Here is a 22,168-nt window from a genome sequence, read left to right on the forward strand (position 1 = left end):
TTATTTTCCAGAATCTGAATTTGTTATTTTCCACAGTCTTGTTAGTGGTTGTAAATAGATGTGAGGCAGAGTTATTGTGCACTTTTATCACTTGATTGGTAAAATGATGGCGCTGTCAAATCACAGTGACACTTCACAGGCAACAAACAAAACTGCTAACTATTCTATTGATCATACTTTTTGTGGACTACGATCACTGCAATCCACAGCCTGTAATTTCCCTTTGGGAGTTGTGCTTTTGAACCATCTGTATGATCTGACATTATTACTATATCCTGAAGGACTTGGCGAACTGGACTCTCAAGAATGCAGGTACATCTGTGGTGGCCTTTGCTGGAATAAATTTGGGGCTGGATTCAAGCAGCAGGACCCAGTCCTGAAAGCGAAAAACGAACTGATGTTTGGCCTTTGCTGGAGCAGAATTGGGGTCAAATCAATGTGGTGGGGCCCTGGGCTGATTACGAAAAACAAATTGATGTTTAGCTGATTAAAGCACTGAGTCAGGTTAAAATGATCAAGGTGACAAGGCCAAGGTGGAAGGACGAACCGGTGTTCAGCTTACTCCTCTGGAAGGTTTACTTGCCTCAACGCTGAACAGACTGCAGCTGTAGCCTGCAATCATCGGCACTTGCTTCAACGCCGAACTGACTCCGTGGCTGTGGACTCACTTTCAGGGACTCTGTGATTAATGTTCTGTGTGTTATTTGTTTACTTTTTTATTTTTTGTACGATTTATTTTTTTTCCTCCACACATTGGGTGTTTGATGGCCTTTGTTGTGTGGGTTTTTTAATGGGTTCAATTGTGTTTCTTTGCTTTGTGTGTGACTGCAAGAAGGCGCATCTCGTTTGTACATAGTATACATACTTTGATAATGAACTTTGATTAGTGTCTTCGACAATGCAAGATACAATCTTGTCTAAGAATGTTGTCCACAGTTTCCGCACATACCATGACATGACCCAGCCCCACCTGAAAACCACCTCTCGTGATGAACCCACCATTGCTGAGGTCTGTTACCTGATATCTGCTTCTGCACAGTCTGAAATTTTCACAAACTAAACAAAGACCTAAATTTTTATGTCCCAACCCTCTCCCTTTCTTTGGGGCACAAATACAAATTCTCTTTTATTAAACTATCTGCATTCCAGCAACCTATTAAACTTTGATCTTGAACTTTAGATGGGTATTCTGCCTCATCATCAACCTCACTTATTTCACTTTGATAATATAGTTTGATTGTAACTCTGCTCAAGCTTGTGTGTTTTTGCAGGCTTCATTCATATCTTTATTACTTATACACTTGAACCTCGGTTCACTTGTGCCTAATTTGGATTTCATAAGGATTGTAGATCCATTCGGAAGTGAGGTGAGATTCCCTTAATATCAGTTAATGTCAAAAATGATTTTTTTCAAGTGCAATTGTCATATTAAAGCTGAAGTGTATGTATTTGGAAAACAACGGCTAGAGTCATGGATAGCATAAAAGAAGAGAGTTGTCATTATTGTAAGCAAAACATGGCAGTTTCAGAACATTACTACAGGAACTCCTGAAGGCAATGTCCCAGGCCCAACCATCTTCATTTGCTTCCTTGATGATCTTATAAAGTGGGGATTTTCACTAAAGATGGTAGGTTTAACATTTTCAATTCTTCAGGAACTGAAGCAGTAAGACCCAGCCAAAATTCAGTCATTGGGCTGAGATGTGGAAAGTAACACGATTAGCATACGAGTGCCAGGCTATTGGGATAAGCAGTGATATTACTATGATAAATATTCTAATGTTCCTTGGTGATAAGAAACTCAACTATGTCAGCCACATAAATACTTTGTGTGAAGAGCATGTCCGAAGCTATATCCTGGAGCTAGTGACTCAAGTTCTGACACCCTAAAGATGTTAACACCTTTGCAAAGCGTGGCAAGGAAGAGGTGAAATATTCTCCACTTGGCCTGATGAGCAAGAAGCTCAACAGCTTCTATGATGAAATATTTCACTTGATTTAAATATCACCCACCAACCTGTCATTTCCTCTGTAGCTGGCACATAGTATCTGCTGTCTACAACATCTATAAAATGTGCTGCAGGTTCTGCAATTACGTACTCAGAATAGAGCAACAGCATCTCCCAAACTTTAGTATCTACCACCAGGAAGGATTATGGCATTGTGTCCCTGAGAACTTTACCAGCTGTAGGTTGTGCTGCCAGTTGCATAGCATCCTGACTTGGAAATGTATTGTGATACCTTCATCAAGGAAACTACTCCTCATCATACACAATCTCCACCTTATCAAGGGTAATTAGGGATGAACAAGCCAGTAAAGCCAAAATATTACTCAGTCAAAAGAAATACTATTAATTCGAGCTGTTTAGAAAAACCTGAACTCGTTCAAACCTATAAAGGTCATATCCAATTACACACAAGAGAAAGTCTGCAGATGCTGGAAATCCAAGCCTGTCAAGAAGGCAGGTGTATGGAGTTGAGTGGGATGGACAATAGACAATAGGTCAGGAGTAGGCCATTCGGCCCATTGAGCCAGCATCGCCATTCACTGTGATCATAGCTGATCATCCACAATCAGTATCCAGTTCCTGCCTTATCCCCATAACCTTTGATTCCGCTATCTTTAAGAGCTCTATCCATCTCTTTCTTGAAAGCATCCAGAGACTTGGCCTCCACAGCCTTCTGGGGCAGAGCATTCCATATATCCACCACTCTCTGGGTGAAAAAGTTTTTCCTCAACTCCGTTCTAAATGGCCTACCCCTTATTCTTAAACTGTGGCCTCTGGTTCTGGACTCACCCGTCAGCAGGACCATGCTTCCTGCCTCCAGCATGTCCAATCCCTTAATAATCTTATATGTTTCAATAAGATCGCCTCTCAGCCTTCTAAATTCCAGAGTATACAAGCCCAGTCGCTCCAATCTTTCAACATATGACAGTCCTGCCATCCCGGGAATTAACCTTGTGAACCTACGCTGCACTCCCTCAATAGCAAGAATGTCCTTCCTCAAATTTGGAGACCAAAACTGCACACAGTACTCCAGGTGTGGTCTCACCAGGGCCCTGTACAGCTGCAGAAGGACCTCTTTGCTCATACTCAATTCCTCTTGTTATGAAGGCCAGCATGCCATTAGCTTTCTTCACTGCCTGCTGTACTTGCATGCTTGCTTTCAGTGACTGATGTACAAGAACACCTAGATCTCGTTGTGCTTCCCCGTTGCTAACTTGACTCCATTTAGATAATAATCTGCCTTCCTGTTCTTACCACCAAAGTGGATAATGACATTTATCCACATTAAACTGCATCTGCCATGCATCTGCCCACTCACCCAGCCTGTCCAAGTCACCCTGCATTCTCATAACATCCTCCTCACATTTCACACTGCCACCCAGCTTTGTGTCATCAGCAAATTTGCTAAAGTTACTTTTAATTCCCTCATCTAAAACATTAATATATATTGTAAACAGCTGAGGTCCCAGCACTGAACCCTGCGGTACCCCACTGGTCACCGCCTGCCATTCCGAAAGGGACCCGTTAATCGCTACTCTTTGTTTTCTGTCAGCCAGCCAATTTTCAATCCATGTCAGTACTCTGCCCCCAATACCATGTGCCCTAATTTTGCCCACTAATCTCCTATGTTGGACTTTATCAAAGGCTTTCTGAAAGTCCAAGTACACTACATCCACTGGCTCTCCCTTGTCCATTTTCATAGTTACATCCTCAGAAAATTCCAGAAGATTAGTCAAGCACGATTTCCCCTTTGTAAATCCATGCTGACTTGGACCGATCCTGTTACTGCTGTCCAGAGGTGTCGTAATTTCATCTTTTATAATTGACTCCAGCATCTTTCCCACCACCGACGTCAGGCTAACTGGTCTATAATTCCCTGTTTTCTCTCTTCCTCCCTTCTTGAAGAGAGGGACAACATTAGCCACCCTCCAATCCACAGGAACTGATCCTGAATCTATAGAACATTGGAAAATGATTACCAATGCATCCACGATTTCTAAAGCCACCTCCTTAAGTACCCTGGGATGCAGACCATCAGGTCCCGGGGACTTATCAGCCTTCAGACCCAATAGCCTATCCAACACCATTTCCTGCCTAATATAAATTTCCTTCAATTCATCCATTACCCTAGGTCCTTTGGCCACTATTACATCTGGGAGATTGTTTGTGTCTTCCCTATTGAAGACAGATCCAAAGTACCTGTTCAACTTGTCTGCCATTTCCTTGTTCCCCATAATAAATTCACCCGCTTCTGTCTTCAAGGGCCCAATTTTGGTCTTAACTATTTTTTTCCTTTTCACATACCTAAAGGAGCTTTTACTATCCTCCTTTATATTCTTGGCTAGTTTACCTTCGTACCTCATTTTTTCTCTGTGTATTGCCTGTTTAGTTACCTTCTGTTGCTCTTTAAAAGTTTCCCAATCCTCCGGCTTCCCACTCGTCTTTGCTATGTTATACTTCTCTTTTATTTTTATACTGTCCATTACTTCCCTTGTCAGCCACGACCTCCTCTTACTCCCCTGCGGATCTTTCTTCCTCTTTGGAATGAACTGATCCTGCACCTTCCGCATTATTCCCAGAGACACTTACCATTGCTGTTCCACTGTCATCCCTGCTAGGGTATTGTTCCATTGAACTTTGGCCAGCTCCTCCCTCATAGCACCATAGTTCCCTTTGTTCAACTGTAATACTGACACTTCCGAGTTTCCCTTCTCCCTCTCAAATTGTAGATTAAAACTTATCATATTATGTTCACTAACTCCTAATGGCTCCTTTACCTCGAGGTCCCTGATCAAATCCGGTTCATTGCACAACACTAAATCTAGAATTGCGTTCTCTCTGGTAGGCTCCAGTACAAGCTGTTCTAAGACTCCATCTCGGAGGGACTCTGCAAACTCCCTTTCTTGGGGTCCAGTACCACCCTGATACCTCCAGTCTACCTGCATGTTGAAGTCCCCCATAACAACTGTAGCACTACCTTTGCGACATGCCAATTTTAACTCTTGATTCAACTTACACCCTACATCCAGACCACTGTTTGGGGGCCTGTAGATAACTCCCATTAAGGTCTTTCTACCCTTAGAATTTCTCAGTTCTATCCATACTGACTCTACGTCTCCTGATCCTATGTCCCCCCTCACAAGGGGCTGAATATCATTCCTCACCAACAGAGCCACCCCAACCCCTCTGTCCATCGTCTGTCCTTTCGATAGGACGTATACCCTTGAATATTCATTTCCCAGGCCCTGTCCACTTGAAGCCATGTCTCTGTTATTCCCACAACATCATACTTACCAATTTCCAACTGTGCCTCAAGCTCATCTACTTTATTTCTTATACTCCGTGCATTCATATATAATACTTTTAATTCATTAGTCCCCTCACCTCCCATAACAATTCCTATTTCACTTGGCCATACTGTACGATCCCTTCTTGAGCTTTCTGTTCTGTTGATTCTGCTGTCTTTCTTAACTTTTCTTATTCTCACTTACCCTTTATCTCCATCCTTATGTTTCCAGTTCATCCCCTCCCCCCCCACTACTTAGTTTAAACACACCTGTGTTGCAGAGGCAACACGCCTGGGATCAGCCATGATAGAATGGCAGAGCAGACTCGATGGCCTGAATGGCCTAATTCTGCTCCTTTGTCTCATGGTCTTATAGTCACTCAAAATGCTGGAGGAACTCAGCAGTCCAAGCCCAAAACATCTTTTCCATAGATTCTGCCTGGCCTGCTGAGTTCCTCCAGCATTTTGTGTGTATTGCAAGGTCATATCCAAACTTACATTGTCTCTTTCACTCACTGTCGCTGCTTGAGCTCAAGCCGGAATTTTAAAATTCTCATACTTGAAATCACTCTATGGACTACTTATTCCAACTCTTCATTTAATCCAGCCAATAGTCCTTTGAGATCCCCATGCACCTCATTAATTTTAATTATTCTGATACTGCCATTTACTTTCAGCTGGCATATGTTAGAATCAAACAGGTCTGGCAGCTCAAAACTGGGCATTCATAAGATTTGTTAATATTCACAGCAGTAGAACTATATTCCTTGAAAATCTGTGAACTTGTAGCCCAGTATAGTGTCAAACCAGGGCAGCCACATGTGGTTCAATGAGGAGTACAGAAGGGCATACCAGGAGGAGCACCAGATACACTTGCAGATAAGATGCCAAGGTGGTGGAGCTGCACTGTAGAACTACATGCATAATAAACAGCATGCAGTAGAGAGAGCCAAGCAATCCTAGAACCATCTGTCTTCAGTTCATGTGTGTTTAATCATGGATAATTAAATAACTTGGGGAGAAAATTGGCTAAACTGTGATTCAAAGTCCAGCTTGTGAATGCCAAACTCAAGACTAAAGCTCAGGCAGCAACTTTTGATTGGAATGGTCAGTTAATGATTCTAATATCTTTAACTGTAGAAACCAGATTTCAACCAGCTCTGCTTATTGCATGTTCTTTCAGAAAAGAATTGCAAACATCGGATGCAGCAACATATACCAAATTATTTCTGCATTGATGTCACTACCTTGGAAAAACTGAAGCCAGTGGGAAGTGAGGGACGATATCTGAAGTCATATCTTGCACCAGGATAACCACAGATATATATAGCGTCAAAAACAGGCCCTATTGACCTGACCATGATACCTTATCTGCGTTAATCCCATTTGTTTGCATTAGACTTGTACCCCACTATTCCATTCCGGTCCACATACCTATCTAAATGCTTTATAAGCATTGCTATTGCATCTGCCTCCACCACTGTCCCTGGCAGCTGGTTCCTGATACCATCACATCTGTGTGAAAATTCACTCCTCGGATCTACTTTAAATTTCTCCTCTCTCACCATAAACCCATGCCTTCTAGTTCTGGACTTTCCCACGTAAAAGACTCTATCCTATGAATATTCTTCATAATTATACACAGTGGCATGCAAAAGTTTGGGCACCCCTGGTCAAAATTTCTGTTACTATGAATAGTTAAGTGAGTAGAAGATGAACTGATCTCCAAAAGTCATAAAGTTAAAGGTGAAACATTCTTTTCAACATTTTAAGCAATTAGTGTATTATTAGTGTATTATTTTTGTTTTGTACAATTTTAGAGTGGGGAGAAGAAAAGGAAAGGAGCACCATGCAAAGGTTTGAGCTCTCAGATAATTTTTACCAAGGTCTCAGACCTTAATTAGCTTGTTAGGGCTATGGTTTGTTCACAGTCATCATTAGGAAAGGCCAGGTGATGCAAATTTCAAAGCTTTATAAATACCCTGACTCCTCAAACTTTGTCCCAACAATCAGCAGCCATGGGCTCCTCTAAGCAGCTGCCTAGCTCTCTGAAAATTAAAATAAATGATGCCCACAAAGCAGGAGAAGGCTACAAGAAGATAGCGAAGTGTTTTCAGGTAGCCGTTTCCTCAGTTCATAATGTAGTTAAGAAATGGCAGTTAACAAGAACGGTGGAGGTCAAGTTGAGATCTGGAAGACCAAGAAAACTTTCCGAGAGAACTGCTCGTAGGATTGCTAGAAAGGCAAATCATTTGACTGCAAAAGACCTTCGGGAAGATTTAGCAGACTCTGGAGTAGTGGTGCACTGTTCTACTGTGCAGCGACACCTGCACAAATATGACCTTCATGGAAGAGTCATCAGAAGAAAACCTTTCTTGCATCCTCACCACAAAATTCAGCGTCAGAAGTTTGCAAAGGAACACCTAAACAAGCCTGATGTAGTTTGGAAAAAAGTCCTGTGGACTGATGAAGTTAAAATAGAACTTTTTGGCCACAATGAGCAAAGGTATGTTTGGAGAAAAAAGGGTGCAGAATTTCATAAAAAGAACACCTCTCCAACTGTTAAGCACGGGGGTGGATCGATCATACTTTGGGCTTGTGTTGCAGCCAGTGGCACGGGGAACATTTCACTGGTAGAGGGAAGAATAAATTCATTTAAATACCAGCAAATTCTGGAAGCAAACATCACACCGTCTGTAAAAAAGCTGAAGATGAAAAGAGGATGGCTTCTACAACAGGATAATGATCCCAAACACACCTCAAAATCTACAATGGACTACCTCAAGAGGCACAAGCTGGAGGTTTTCCCATGGCCCTCACAGTCCCCTGACCTAAACATCATTGAAAATCTGTGGATAGACCTCAAAAGAGCAGTGCATGCAAGACGGCCCAAGAATCTCACAGAACTAGAAGCCTTTTGCAAGGAAGAATGGGCGAAAATCCCCCAAACAAGAATTCAAAGACTCTTAGCTGGTTACAGAAAGCGTTTACAAGCTGTGATACTTGCCAAAGGGGGTGTTAAAAGTACTGACCATACAGGGTGCCCAAACTTTTGCTCTGTGCCCTTTTCCTTATTTGTTATTTTGAAACTATAAAAGATGGAAATAAAAAAGTAATCTTGCTTAAAATATAAAAGAAATGTGTCATCTTTAACCTTATACCTTTTGGAAATCAGTTCGTCTTTTACTCGCTTAGCTATTCCCAGTAACAGGAATTTTGACCGGGGTGCCCAAACTTTTGCATGCCACTGTAAACCTCTAAAAGGTTCTATGCTTCTAAACTTCCTACGCTCCAGTGAGAATAAACTCAGCCAACTCAATCTATCCTAATAAAAGAATCATCCATTCCAGACAACATCCTAGTGAAAGTGATCTGCATTCTATAGCTTCCATATCCTACCTATAATGTGGTGACCAAAGCCATACACAGTATGAAATGCACAGTGTGGTGTAAACACATCTGTTTTATATTACTTTAATGCAATTTCCCAATTCTTATTTCAATGGCCTTGGCCCATTGAGGCAAGCATACCAAATACCACCTTCACTACCCGAAATGCCTAGATTATGACTTTCAGTAAGCGGTGCACTTGCAATACTCTGAAGATCCCTGACAGAATTTAACTTCCCAATGTGCAATACCTTACATATGCCTGGATTAAATTCCATATGCTGTTACTGCATCCCATTTTCCAGCAGATCTATGTTCTGGCATACTGTTAGACAGCCTTCTTCACAAGAAAGCTCCTGTGGTGTCACCTCCGTGTTGAGTGTCATTCCGAGTTGGAAATGCACCCTTTATTGTCATGACATCTAAGTCTGGAATTTGCATTGAAAAACATTGACAAACTGCAGAGGTTTAAGAAAGGAACACATCATCACCTTCTGAAGGGCAGTTGGATGGCAGTAGTGGTTTGCCTTGAAAGCAGTACTTGAATTTGATTAACCTTGAGTTAGACCTTGAGCTTTTTGAGACTTCTTTGGCCATTTTGTTATCACAGCTTCATGGATATATATTTTTAAATGTGTTTCATTCCAGCTGTACCAGAAGGTGCACTGCTCTTAAAAATGTGGTTTTAATTATTTTCTAAATATTTCTTTCATCCTTCTTCACTTTACTGTCTCAAAAGTGAGAGTGCAGCACTATGACAGATTTTTCTAACTGACTACATGAATTGTCTTTAGTTTTTTTAAAGATTTCATTTTAATTCCTAAATGAGCATTTGTCTGATTTCCTTTTTATATATTCAGATCAGTTATGATGAAGGACATGGTGGATTTGAATATTTGAGCATTCTTTTCACTGGCATTGAAATAAAATATGTACAAGTTTGAAGGAAGTTTTGTGTCAATTGGAGTATTTGTACAAGTACTATGGTTGTTAATCAAGCCTATGTGCAAAGTGATTTCTGCATCATAGATACTTAAAGATGATGTATATCTGACCCATATTTTCTATCCAATTTTACAGATGCTTTTGACCTTTTTATATCCTGGTCTCAGTTCACGTCAGGATAGTTGTGATTTCCTAGCATCACTAACTTGTTATTTTGTACTTTCTAGAAATTTGCCTTTGTAGTTACTTTTCTTCTGCATGATTGCCAGTTTTTGTTTTTCCAATTCATCCAGTATGGGCTCTTTTTTATGATGTCAGTGTATCATTCTTCCTCACTGTTATTGTTGTTCCTTTCAATGATGCCACACCACCTCATCTGCATCCATTTTGTCCTGAAATGCCCTTTCTGACTAGTTTTAACATGTGCTTTGCTCTTGGCCACTATATCATACGCTCAGATGTACGTCTCAGTCTTCAATTCTTTGTCTTTATTGGTTAGAAATTTCCTGCATTAATATAGAGTTGAGCACTGCCTAATAGTTTATTTTCCTGACTTTGTTTTCTGTCTTCCAGGGTGTTTCACTAAAACTTTAATTACCTCATCTGATTGACTTTGCTTTTTGAAATTGCTGCAAGAATTTCTTTACCAAGCCTGATTATCTTTAAACCCTATCCATTGGTATGAGCAAATCTACTGTCATGCATTTTGGTCCTTGCCCTGCCTTAATGCAACCCACTGTCTAGTACAGACCACCAGAACTTGTCCCAATGATAATAACTCTTCTCTCTGGCACTAATACGTCAGCCATGTATTTATTTGCACTATCCTCTCAATTTCTGTACTCACTGAAGTATGACACTGATAGAAATCCAGAAATGACGATCTTTTGAAATCTCCCTACCTGTCTGTAACTTTGCATGCTGTTTTTTTTCTCCTATGTGGCAGGGTGAGCATTCTGTGGAATTGTAGACTTTCTGCACTACCTCTATTTACTAGAAAAAAAGAAATTGAAATCTAGCTGCTCTATTCTTCCCAAATTCTGAGCTGTTATGATTAAGTAATTATTAATAACACATTTATTTTTTTGTCAAGTATAATGTAGCAGTTCTACCCTGTTTCATAGAATATCCATGCTCACCACATTCCAGCTCATTGCACATTTGGAATATCACTTTCATATGTATTTTGAAGTATACGAAAGTAGTAATTTTCCTTGCTTGGTAGTTTAGGAAATATATTTATTTATTTTTTTGTTTTCCAGCTTGATTCGTGGTCAGTCATTTTAAATGGTTCGGTTGAAGTCACTTACCCTGATGGGCGACTAGAAATCCTGTGCATGGGCAATAGCTTTGGTGTCTCCCCAACTATGGATAAAGAATACATGAAGGGTGTAATGAAAACTAAGGCTGATGATTGCCAGGTAATTAAGTTCATTTTTGCTCTGAATTTATCTGAGATTTTCATTCTGAAAATCCCCATGAATTTTATGCTGTCTCACTCATATAAAAGATAAATGTTGAAATAATGATATTGAAAGTAAGTGTGCTCAGAATTACATGGAAGGTATTGCTGTTTGCAGTAGTGATTTGTTTGAAACTGCCAAGTCAAAGATTAGTAAATGGGTTGTCTCAACCACAGTGGTGTCAGTATATGTAAATAATATGTTGAAAGAGTAAATACTTGCCACATTGTTTCAATTCTATTCATTACTTTATTGTAATGCATTTAATATATCATTGATAAATCTTATGAGTCATACAGCACAGAAACTAGTTTTTGAAGTTTGTGCTGAGCATTAAACAACCATTCATGTAACTGGTTGTGCCATTTTATTCTTCCCATTTTCCATCCAACTTCCCCTGTATTCTACCACTAGCCTTGACACTTAGGTGCAATTTACTGTGGCCTATTAACCCATTAACCCAAAAGTCTTTGAGACGTAAGAAACCAGAGCAACCAAAGGAAACCATGTGACCATGGAGAACACGCAAACTCCACGCAGACTATATCGGAAACAATGAATGACCCCCATCTTGTTGCAGTTTTACTGCTTCACCACTTTGAGGCATTAAAATAATTAAATATTTGTAGAGCATTCTATTTGATTTTAATGAGAATAATCATTGACATGAAGGATCAATCAATATTCTAACTGCACTTTGAAGCGTTTTTTTTCCATTTTTATTCAGCCTGACCTGGTCTATGTTTAATTTATGAAATTCTCGTTTTATTAAATCACTGTGTTAATTACCTTCTGCAATAAAATCTCATTACCTACAACAGTAATATGTTCAAGAAATATGGAGCTTTGGTATTTCAGAGCATTATGCTAAGAAATTTTTAATTCAGAATTTGTGGATTTGGCCATATCCTAGTGCCAAAGCATTTTCTACATTCCCTTTCAGTTTGTGTGCATAGCCCAGCAAGATTATTGTAGAATACTCAATCAGGTGGAAAAAAATATGCAGAAAGTGGAGGAGGAGGGCGAAATTGTCATGGTGAAAGAACATAGGGAGTTGGATCGCACGGGAACCAGGAAAGGACACATAGTTATAAAGGTAAGCAGGAATTCTTAAACATATTTCAGGCACAACTTTCGTAGAAACTATGAATTGTTGTTTTCTCTATATGAAAACTTATTTTCTGAACTTGTTCTGTTCTATGATACTAGGGTACACCTGAACGGTTAACAATGCACCTGGTGGAAGAGCACTCAGTGGTTGACCCAACATATATAGAAGATTTTCTTTTAACCTACAGAACGTTCTTATCAAGCCCAATGGAAATTGGGAAGAAATTGCTGGAGTGGTTTAATGACCCAAGTCTCAGGGACAAGGTTAGTCGGATGAAAAGAGTCAAGAGCTTCATTTTTGAGATTGTTATAATATAATACTTAGCAATTTAACTTTTAACTAATATTTCCCTCTCCAAGTGTTAATGTGTTAAGTTTCTGGTCATTATCTTTGTTGTATCGATCCACATAATTTAGAACTCTATTGATTGGTAATGCACCTTGAATAATTGTTTGGCCAAGAGGATATCTAAAATTATTAATTCTACCTCTTCTTTCTTCACAACTTCTTGCCTTTATGTATTTAGATTTACTTTAGTGCACTGCAGGTTTTGATAAAGTAATTTTACCATTACTTGGCAACGGTTTCAGGATTTGTACACAGGTATTGCAAGTAACATCTGTTTTTTTTTAAGTATTGTTTATGTTGTAGAGCTATTACTCCATCAACAAGTAGGTTATTTCATCTTCTTTAGTAATATATTTCATTCGTTTGAGAGTGGTGGGGTATCTTGAAAGCTGTTTTAAGCAAGAAAGGATATTGAAACATTTCACATGTAAACTGAAGTGTGATAGGAATGTTTAAGGCTCTCAGTAGATGTACTTGTAACTTTAATACAGTATCGTGCATAAAATGCAGAGTTTCAAATCTCATTGCTCTGTTATCTGCTAGTGTAATATATCTGCAGTTTCTTCATATAATCTAAAATTTAAAGTAACGATTTGACTAAAGAAATGATAATTTTAAGGATCAAAATAAATTCAGGCAATCAAGCCTCCTATGCCCAGCCTTTATCTTCTGTATGGAAATTATCAACATGTGTTGTATGAATCTAATCTTTAATAATGCAAATTAAACCTTTTTAATTGCTTTGTATTGTAGGTTACACGGGTAGTATTATTGTGGGTAAACAATCACTTCAACGATTTTGAAGGAAATTCTGCAATGACCACGTTTCTGGAAGAATTTGAAAACAATTTGGAACGGGAGGTGAGTTATTCCATTTATGGCGTGCTTAATTTAGAGATCCTTCTCGTAAGGTAACTACAGAATATTGTAAAATAGTGCCTGAATTTAAAAGCATGGGTGGTCATCTTACTGAAACATCTGAGATTATGAGGGGACTGACAGATCAGATGCTGAGAACTTGTTTCCTTTATTTTGAAAATCTTAGACTGTGTTTAGCCATTTTGGACTCTGATAAGGAGAAATTTCTTTCTCATTTACAGTTTTTGTTTTAATCTTAGAGCATTGTGAATATTCATTTGTAAGTATGTCGTGAACAAGGAGTATTGTGGACAGGGAAATAGTGGCTTTGAGCTACAGGATATGTTCAGTATTGAAGGCTACTGCAGAATTGAGAGATTAAATGGCTTATACCTGCTACTCTACATATGCCTTATGTTTTTATCATCACAAGATAAATTTCATACTGCTAACAAAGTATTTGTTGTCTAGAAAATGGGCGGTCACCTCAGGCTACTGAATATTGCCTGTGCAGCTAAGGCTAAGCGGCGACTTATAACTTTAACAAAGCCATCACGTGAGGCTCCTTTGCCATTCATCCTGTTGGGAGGCACTGAGAAAGGCTTTGGGATCTTCATTGACAGTGTAGAGCCTGGAAGCAAGGCTACTGAAGCTGGATTGAAACGTGGTGATCAGGTTTGCTTTATATTTTAGCTATTTTTTTTTGGACAAAGGTGCATGCATCTACTTAAGTATTACATATATCATGTCTGTAGCAACACTTCACACTGCACTTTCACTGATTTTTGAACAGTTTCTCAGATCTTATTAGCTAGAACTGTTTCAAAACCAGAATTAAATATTCAATAATGAACCAGAATTGCTGGGACACAGGTCATCAGTCTGTAAGAAATGTTTGTGTGATTGCTTATATCCAAGCATAATTCTGCCATCATCTATATTTTTACTAACTGCAAAGAGGAGATTTAAGTTAGTATTTCATCACTTTCCATCATTTTCTCAAGTTGCAATCTATTAACTGTTCAGTAGTGTTTTCAAACCTGTATCAAGGTGAAAATAAGATGAAGGTTTGGTGAGCTTTTTCATCATATTTGCCCTTCAGACAGATAACGCCATAAGCTGAAGCACACGATTTATAAGAATAGAAATTGAATGAAATGAAAATAGTTTGTTGTGACTGACTTTAGGACTATCTTTTTGTAAACATCAAGAAAAATTTGAAAGCCATTTGCAAGGAAATAAGGTGAAATTGTCCCCACCACCCTCAGGCAATGCATTGCAGATTGTAAAAGATTTTTCCCAGATTCCCTCTGAACCTTTTCCTTATCTTAAATTCATGGCATCCAATTTTATATGCCTCTACTATGGAGAAAAGTCAAGAAGAGTTTATTGTCAGGTGCACAAATATAGTGAGCTAAAGGTACAGTGAAAAAACTTGCTTGATGCAGCATCAGAGGCACATAGGTACAGACAACACACAGAATATAGATTATATATAAATTATACAAATCACTGAAGAGAAGTTAAAAAAACTGCAAATACAAGACATTGATGCAAAAGAAAGACACAGTCAGAGATAATATACACAAAATGCTGTGGAGGAACTCAGCAAGACATGCAGAATCTATGGAGGGGAATAAACAGTCGGTGTCTTGCTCCAAGAGAATTAGAGATACGCCCATGGGAGTGGAATAAGTGGTCTGTAGTTTTCCATTACTTAGGTAGCCTCCTATAGATGCTTTCATGTTGCAGAGGGCTATACCTGTGATGGACCAAGATGTGTCCACTACTCTCTGGAAACTCTTGAGGTACCATGTTTGGAGTTCCCAAACCAGGTCATTATGGAACCAATCAAGCTACGTTTAAGAGTGCATGTTAAAGTTCAAAGTACATTTATTATCAAAATATACAACCTTGAGCTCTATCTCCTTGCAGGCAGCCACAAAACAAAGAAACATCATAGAACCCGTTTAAAGAAACATCTTACAACAAGACCATCAAACGTGCAGAAAAAAAATAAATTGAGCAAAGAACAAACTGCGAATAAATAACACGTAACATTAAACGAAAAGTTGCACAGTCCCCAAAAGTGAGCCCACAGCAATGAGCCACTGAGATGAGTGAAGCCAGTCCAGGTATGATGCCATGGCTGCAGGCCACATCTTCAGATCCAGTTCCACACCAAAGCATCTCGATCAAATTGTGTGAATAGTAACGTGCATTCAGCTCTGAGAACATTAAATAACAAACCACAGTCGAAAGTGAGTCCACATCCATGAGATGCCGAGGCGATCGAACTTTGCAGCGTGGGACCTAAGACTCCTGCATCTTCTGCCGGCAGCAGCAAGAAGGAGACCAGTCAAATGTAGCCAGAGGGCACTGAACACCCATTTATTTTCCACTCTCATCCTCATCGATTTTAATCTTGCCCGACACATTAACTGGTATGGCATAATAGGTTCATGTTATGTCACTGACGCAGCCACCCCCAGCGATGGCTGTAGCTGCACTCCACACCGAAACCCCCGGGAGATCACAGAAGTGCTGGATCGTTCAGTCTGCCAAAAGATATATTCTTAAAAGGAAAATTAAAGACTTGAATGCATTACAGTTCAGAAGAAGTAGTAGTAGTATTATATCTGGAAGAAGGAGACTATCCAGTAGTTTTGAAAACTGTATGCAAGGTATCACCATTGGTCACTGGCACCATGTTGTATGTGTAGAGGTTTGTTAAATTGTTTGTTAAATCCTTCATCTTCTGAGAAAGTAGAAGCATCGGCATGCCTTCTTGTGATTATTGGTCTGGGAGAGTTATTCACTGACTACCATATTTGTGCATCTTCTAACATATTATGCCTCCAACTTGCCCTTCCCTGGTCTTCTCTGCTTTAAAAAAAATCTGTTCATCCAGTCTGTCCTCATAACTGAAATACACCATACTGGGCCACATTTTTGGTGAATCTCCTGTCCATCTACTCCAGTAGAAGCACGCCCTACATGTTATATGGTGATCAGAATTGCACACAATACCTCAACTGTGACCTGATCAATGTTCTATTAGATTGTCCCATCTGAACTCCCAACTTTTTTTTTTATTAAGTTGTACCATCTGAATTTCCTGCTATTATATATTGTGCCGTGGGTAGTGAAGGCACATTTACTTCTATGCATTCTTAACCACTCTACCTACATGTGCTACTGTTCATTGTGTATATTCTTGTATTATTAATCATCCTAAAGTACATCAACTCAGACTTACCAGGATTAAATTCCATCCACTTTTCCTGTCCATTTTACCAACTCATCAATATTGCCCTGTAGCTTCAGAATTCCCAATCTTTTTCAATAATACCTCCAATATTCATATCATCTATAGACTTATTAATCATTTTAGTATCATATACAAATTGTTAATAATTCCAGCACCCATTACTGTGGTGTACCACTGTCACAGCTTTCTAATCAAAAGAACATCTGTCCACCATGATGTTTCCCATTACTAAGGCAATTTTGAATCCAATTTGTCAAGTTGTCTTGATCCCGTTGACCAATTTACCTCCAGTGGAATCAGGAATGAGTAGTATGTGGCCTTACTGAAGTCTGTGTGGGCGACATCAACCACATTGTTATCATTAATCTAAATTTAATCACATTGGTCAGACAGGTTCTTCCTCTAATTATCTATGATTGAACCCTGCTTTTCCAAGTGCAAATTAATCCTGTCCCTCAAAAGTTTTTTCTACAATAACTTCCCTAACACTAAGGCTTATCCCTCCTTGAATAAAGGTACTCTGTTTGCTGTCCTCCAGCCATCTGCATCTTGGTGCCAGTAAAGGTTTAAAAAGCTCCATTAGAGACCAAGGAATCTCTTTCCTTGTTTCCCATAGCAGCCTGGGATGTATTTCATGAGACCTTGGGAATTTATTCATCTGATACCATTTGTTATGATTATTTCATACCATTTTTCTCTTAACTTGTTGTAGAATTCCATTGTCCCCCTCACTGAATTCTCAAGCTACAGTGTTCTTGTGTTCTGTATGTAACAGAAAAGGTGTAAAGACTTGACCTACATCTTCTGGTTCCACACACAAATTGCCCATTTGGTCCAAAAGACTTGGATTATTTTCTGTTTGTTAACTTACCTGGGTTTAATACAATGCATCTTTTTACTATTTATTTTCATTTATCTTTGTTTCCAGCTCCATTACTACTAGTAAAGGAGGAAGATCACTGAAGTAATGCAAAGCAGAGTAGGCTTTACAGGTGGTGATTTTTGCACCAACACCCACCCATGCACTCTCCTGTTACCATCCTCACCCTGTGCAGCTACCTTTTTTCCAAGATGCAGCAGGAGATTGACACAGCCATTGATGTAAGTCAGGTGGAGCTTCAAATTTTCATCTGATGCACTATGGATGTTGAGGGATGATCCATGAATAACCCTTTCAACCATCGTATATGGTTACTAGGGAGACTCATTGGATATTGGCTGCTGTCACTTGCTTGCATCATGCTTCCCTTTAAGTTTTCTTTCATGGTTATTACCTTCATCACTTACTAATTGACATTTTTGTGTCATCAAGAATTTTGCTACAGTATTTGATCATTTTAATTGTCCTATTTATCTAACATCTTGGAAATAGTTTTTCACTTTTAGCCTATGAAATTATGAAAATATTAATCTATTTAATTTGTGTATTGTTAGTGTAATCCCAGAAATGACAGGATCAATGACAGTTTGAAAAATTAGAACTGTCTGGACCCAGTTGTCAAACTTTGGTCACATGCCTCCACTTGAAATGACAACTAGAAATTTCATTGTAGTTTTCTGTATTGTTTGTGATAGTACACGTGTTTGGAATGAAATTCTTGTAAGTAGAACTATTGCAATCACAAAGTAACCTCACAAGATTGATTTTCCTGTGTAATAAAGGGTTATATAACTGAAAATCACTAAGTAATTTATTCTTTGTTTTTAGGCACATTAGAAGTATTACAACATAACTGTGCCATCAAGCCAACCATCTGGTATTCTTGCCACCTTCTACTGGCATTTTCAGTAATCAGCTCAGAGAATTTAGTTCCCATAATGTAGTATGTACAATAACCTTCACTTGCGAAACTGTTCATACATAGCATTGCTTAATTAGCTATTACTTCTCTCCAATAAAATTTAAGTTGGGTTCAGTCATTCTTAACTACTTATTTTTACAGTTAAGTAGCTTCTTGAGAGTTCATTGCTGACCAATAACTTTTTGTTGGAGAGCATTAAAGTTTGTACCAGCAGTATTAGATTGATGATTTTTTGAGACTGTCACTACATATTTGGTACAAATCAAAATGGAAAACTTTTTTTACTTTTTCAGGTAATGGAAGTTAATGGACAAAACTTTGAGAATATTCAGTTACCTAAAGCCTTGGAAATTCTAAGGAACAACACTCATTTGTCTATCACTGTGAAAACAAACTTGTTTGGTAGGTTTTCAAATACAAATGTAATTTCATACAATTCACATTACCAATTTAGTACTTTTTCTTAAGGCCATCGAAAGATAAATGTATAACTGAATTAATTAAGCAAAAATGTGCCTTAAAAGACTATTTTTCAGCTTTGGGTCCTGATAGTCTTTGTCCTGTGGTTGTAAAAGAGGTGGCTGGTGAGATAACTGAAACTTCTGATTCCTGGAAGGTATCACAGGATTGGAAAATAGGAAATGCAGCTCTTTTGTTTTGAAAGGGTAGGAGACAGAAGGCAAAAATGTACAGGCCAGTTAGCCTTTGAAATAGTCAGGACATGGTCCCTGAAGTGGCTAGGCGTTGGTCCCTGAAATAGTGAATAATAGCAAAAAGTTATGGTATTTGATTTGTATAGGGATTTCCAGGTGTTATGTTTGGATTTGCATGCTAGCTTTATCTGTCTGTATGAGGGAGATGTTGATTTGGAGGCAGGTTGTTAAAATATATCTTGCAGTTGCTGGACACTGCAGCCAAAGTGTGGCAGAGCTGGAGGGTGTAAGTGATGAATATGGTGCATGGAATGGCAGGAAGATGGCAGCTTTGTTCTAAATGGCGCATGCTTCTTCAGAATTCTTGACCCTTTACATAGCCAGGCAGGTGGAGAATCTTCCATCATATCCTTGTGTCATTCTGCTTGTGGAAGGGCTCTGGTCAATGAATAGCAGAGTTGCCTATCAGAGCATATAAAGCCTTTGACCTGTTTTTGTAACCAAGAATGTAAGTGCCTTTTGCAGTTAACTTGTGACAGAGGTGATCACAAGATGTTGATGGAGGATTCAATAAGGTATATGCTTTGAATGTTCCATCGAGGTAATTGGGATATCTTTTGATATTTGTACGTTGTATAACATAATTTTCCCTTGCCAGTCAGCAGCTTGAGCTTGGATGTTGTCCCAAGTATCTCTGCAGGGATGGCCCAACTGTGGACCAACAAGAAAAATTGAGCAATTTTATTCACTGTAGAAAGATAATGTATATCAAGTTATTAAATGTGGTGGGAAAGCAATTCAAATTAATTATTATCAAACTAGATAAGTTGAACTTAAGGTTTATTTTCATGCTGACGTGCTCGTGATATGTGTATAGATGGCTGTATAGCATTTTGCGTACAGTCAGCTTGTGTATTAAATAGGTAGTTGTATGAAAGATTCCTCCCATTAAATTTATTTTGTGGTCAAAACCTCTTGTAAAATCAAAAATGTTCAGAGGTCAGAAAACTGGCTGATGTAATTTTCTGCTTTTTACACAGTATTTAAAGAACTTCTATCCAGACTTGCAGAAGAGAAGAGAAATGGTGCTCCGCATTTACCAAAAATTGGTGACAAAAAAGGCAGCCGCTACTCCATCCCCGACCTTGCTGTTGATGTTGAACAGGTGATCGGATTAGATAAAGCAAATAAGAAGTCCAAGGCAAATACAGTAGTAGGACGGAACAAATTGAAGAAAATACTGGACAAGACACGAATCAGCATCCTTCCACAAAAACCTTATAAGTAAGTGGATGTTCTTTGCTGTGAATTTTCTTGATAATGGATCACTCATGAATATTTGGGAAGCATTGTGTGACATGTATTTGGTAAAGCCAATATTTTGCAAGAATTGATCATTCTTGAATAATTAACATTTGTTGAATAAGTAGAGCATTGATATTATTGAGATAGTCCAGTGAAATTATTTTAAATATTGATCTTTCAACAATATGTAAATGAATGTGTTGAATCAGCAGAAAGGGTGCATACTCCTAAGCTTGTTTATTTTCTTCTCTTTCCCATTGTTAGTTTTTATTTACTTGTCAGTAGTTTTAACTTGCATTAATTCTCCCATATTAAGTCATTAGTACATGGAGTAATGTTAAATTATTCCATATTTAAATAAATTTCTATGAATGGGGCAAATGTCTTTAACTTCTAGAACACAGAACAATACAAATAATGCTGTGTAATATTTTCTATATGGGGTGCCCAAACCTTCACGCAGGATTTTAACTATAGGTTGAGGTAGTCTCCTGAATGAATTCACATTAGAAAATCAGAATGTGTGTAAACTCAGCCCTCACCCTGTCCTTCGCCCTCACCCCTCCCTTCCCCTACTCACCCCTCCACCCCCTCCAATCCCCTCCCTCTCCTGCTTAATTTTCCATCTTGTGAATTTTTCATCATGAACTGTGCTCCACGACCTTCATCATTATATCTGGATGCCAACATTTTTCTTAGAACTTATACCTGAAAACTGTCAATATTGAGAAAGGAGAATTGTATACATTTCTTCGTCAGTGGTAAATGCTGCAGTTTCGATGTTGACCACAAAGTTTGTGCATAAATGTCTAATGCTGGGCATTAGAACCAGTTACCTCTCTTCCAGAAATGATTACTTCCTATTTTAATGAATAAAACGAGTAGGTGAACAACCACACCATTAAGGCATTGAAAAAAAATCGTATATTGGAAGCAAAGTAGCCTAATAGTTGCTGCATAGCATATAATTTCATGGTGTATAATTTCCTAACCTACTATTAGATCTCAATCAAATGAAGGAATTAGTGAGTGGAAGTCGATGAGCAGTGAAAAGATGGATTTATATTGGGAATAGAACTAGAGTATGTAATGGTAGATGATATTTGTGCCTATTTCTTCCTTCATTTTTTTTGGCATAAATATTGTTAATTTCATTCATTTACCTGAGGTAGCAATCTCATTTGAAGTTATTTTACCTTCTGGCCATAACCATTTGAGGATGTTCAGTAGGTCTGTAAAACTCGTGAGGTATTTTCAGTCTTTTCGAGAAATGTAGCAGCTGTTAACTGTTACTATGACAAGCATCTGAGATCACTACTTCAGGGTTATGAATTTCATTCAAGGCAAGAATAATAATGCCTGATTGAGGCTGTAAAAGATAAATCTTAACAGATAAATTGAGTTCATGTATATTTTATAAATGTTATGTGCATAGTCATTTTCTTTTGTTAATTCACGTGTGTTATTCCTCACACATGTAAGAGAATTGTGCTTCATAAAAATGTAATCACTATGTTTCCATTGATTTTCTCCTCTCTGTTCACCCTGGAATGAAGGAAAAGTAAATAGTACTTAAGAGAAACAAACTCGATCTTTTGCATCTTGAGGGAATTTTATTTGAACATGTTCATTGAATAATAGCCTACTAATTGCTAGGTGACCTGTTTTTCCTCCTGTGCGTTAAAGCAATATTTCTTAATTATACTATCATACCCAATTAACTAAAC

The 22,168-nt window shown here is 38.5% G+C and overlaps 1 protein-coding gene across 6 annotated transcripts in view; it reads left to right on the forward strand.

Annotated features, from left to right (window-relative positions):
• The window catches only part of rapgef2b (Rap guanine nucleotide exchange factor 2b), a 388,703-nt gene that overhangs the window by 273,634 nt on the left and 92,901 nt on the right, over positions 1-22,168 (forward strand). For all 6 annotated transcript variants that reach the window (XM_072256006.1, XM_072256009.1, XM_072256007.1 and 3 more), the window contains 7 exons: positions 10,893-11,051; positions 12,037-12,189; positions 12,303-12,467; positions 13,306-13,413; positions 13,882-14,085; positions 18,777-18,885; positions 20,177-20,420. In XM_072256006.1, coding sequence (XP_072112107.1) covers positions 10,893-11,051; positions 12,037-12,189; positions 12,303-12,467; positions 13,306-13,413; positions 13,882-14,085; positions 18,777-18,885; positions 20,177-20,420 — 1,142 coding nt within the window. The remainder of the gene's footprint in view (positions 1-10,892; positions 11,052-12,036; positions 12,190-12,302; positions 12,468-13,305; positions 13,414-13,881; positions 14,086-18,776; positions 18,886-20,176; positions 20,421-22,168) is intronic.

The sequence above is a fragment of the Mobula birostris genome, chromosome 4 (assembly GCF_030028105.1).
Source record: "Mobula birostris isolate sMobBir1 chromosome 4, sMobBir1.hap1, whole genome shotgun sequence".
Lineage (NCBI taxonomy): Eukaryota > Metazoa > Chordata > Chondrichthyes > Myliobatiformes > Myliobatidae > Mobula > Mobula birostris.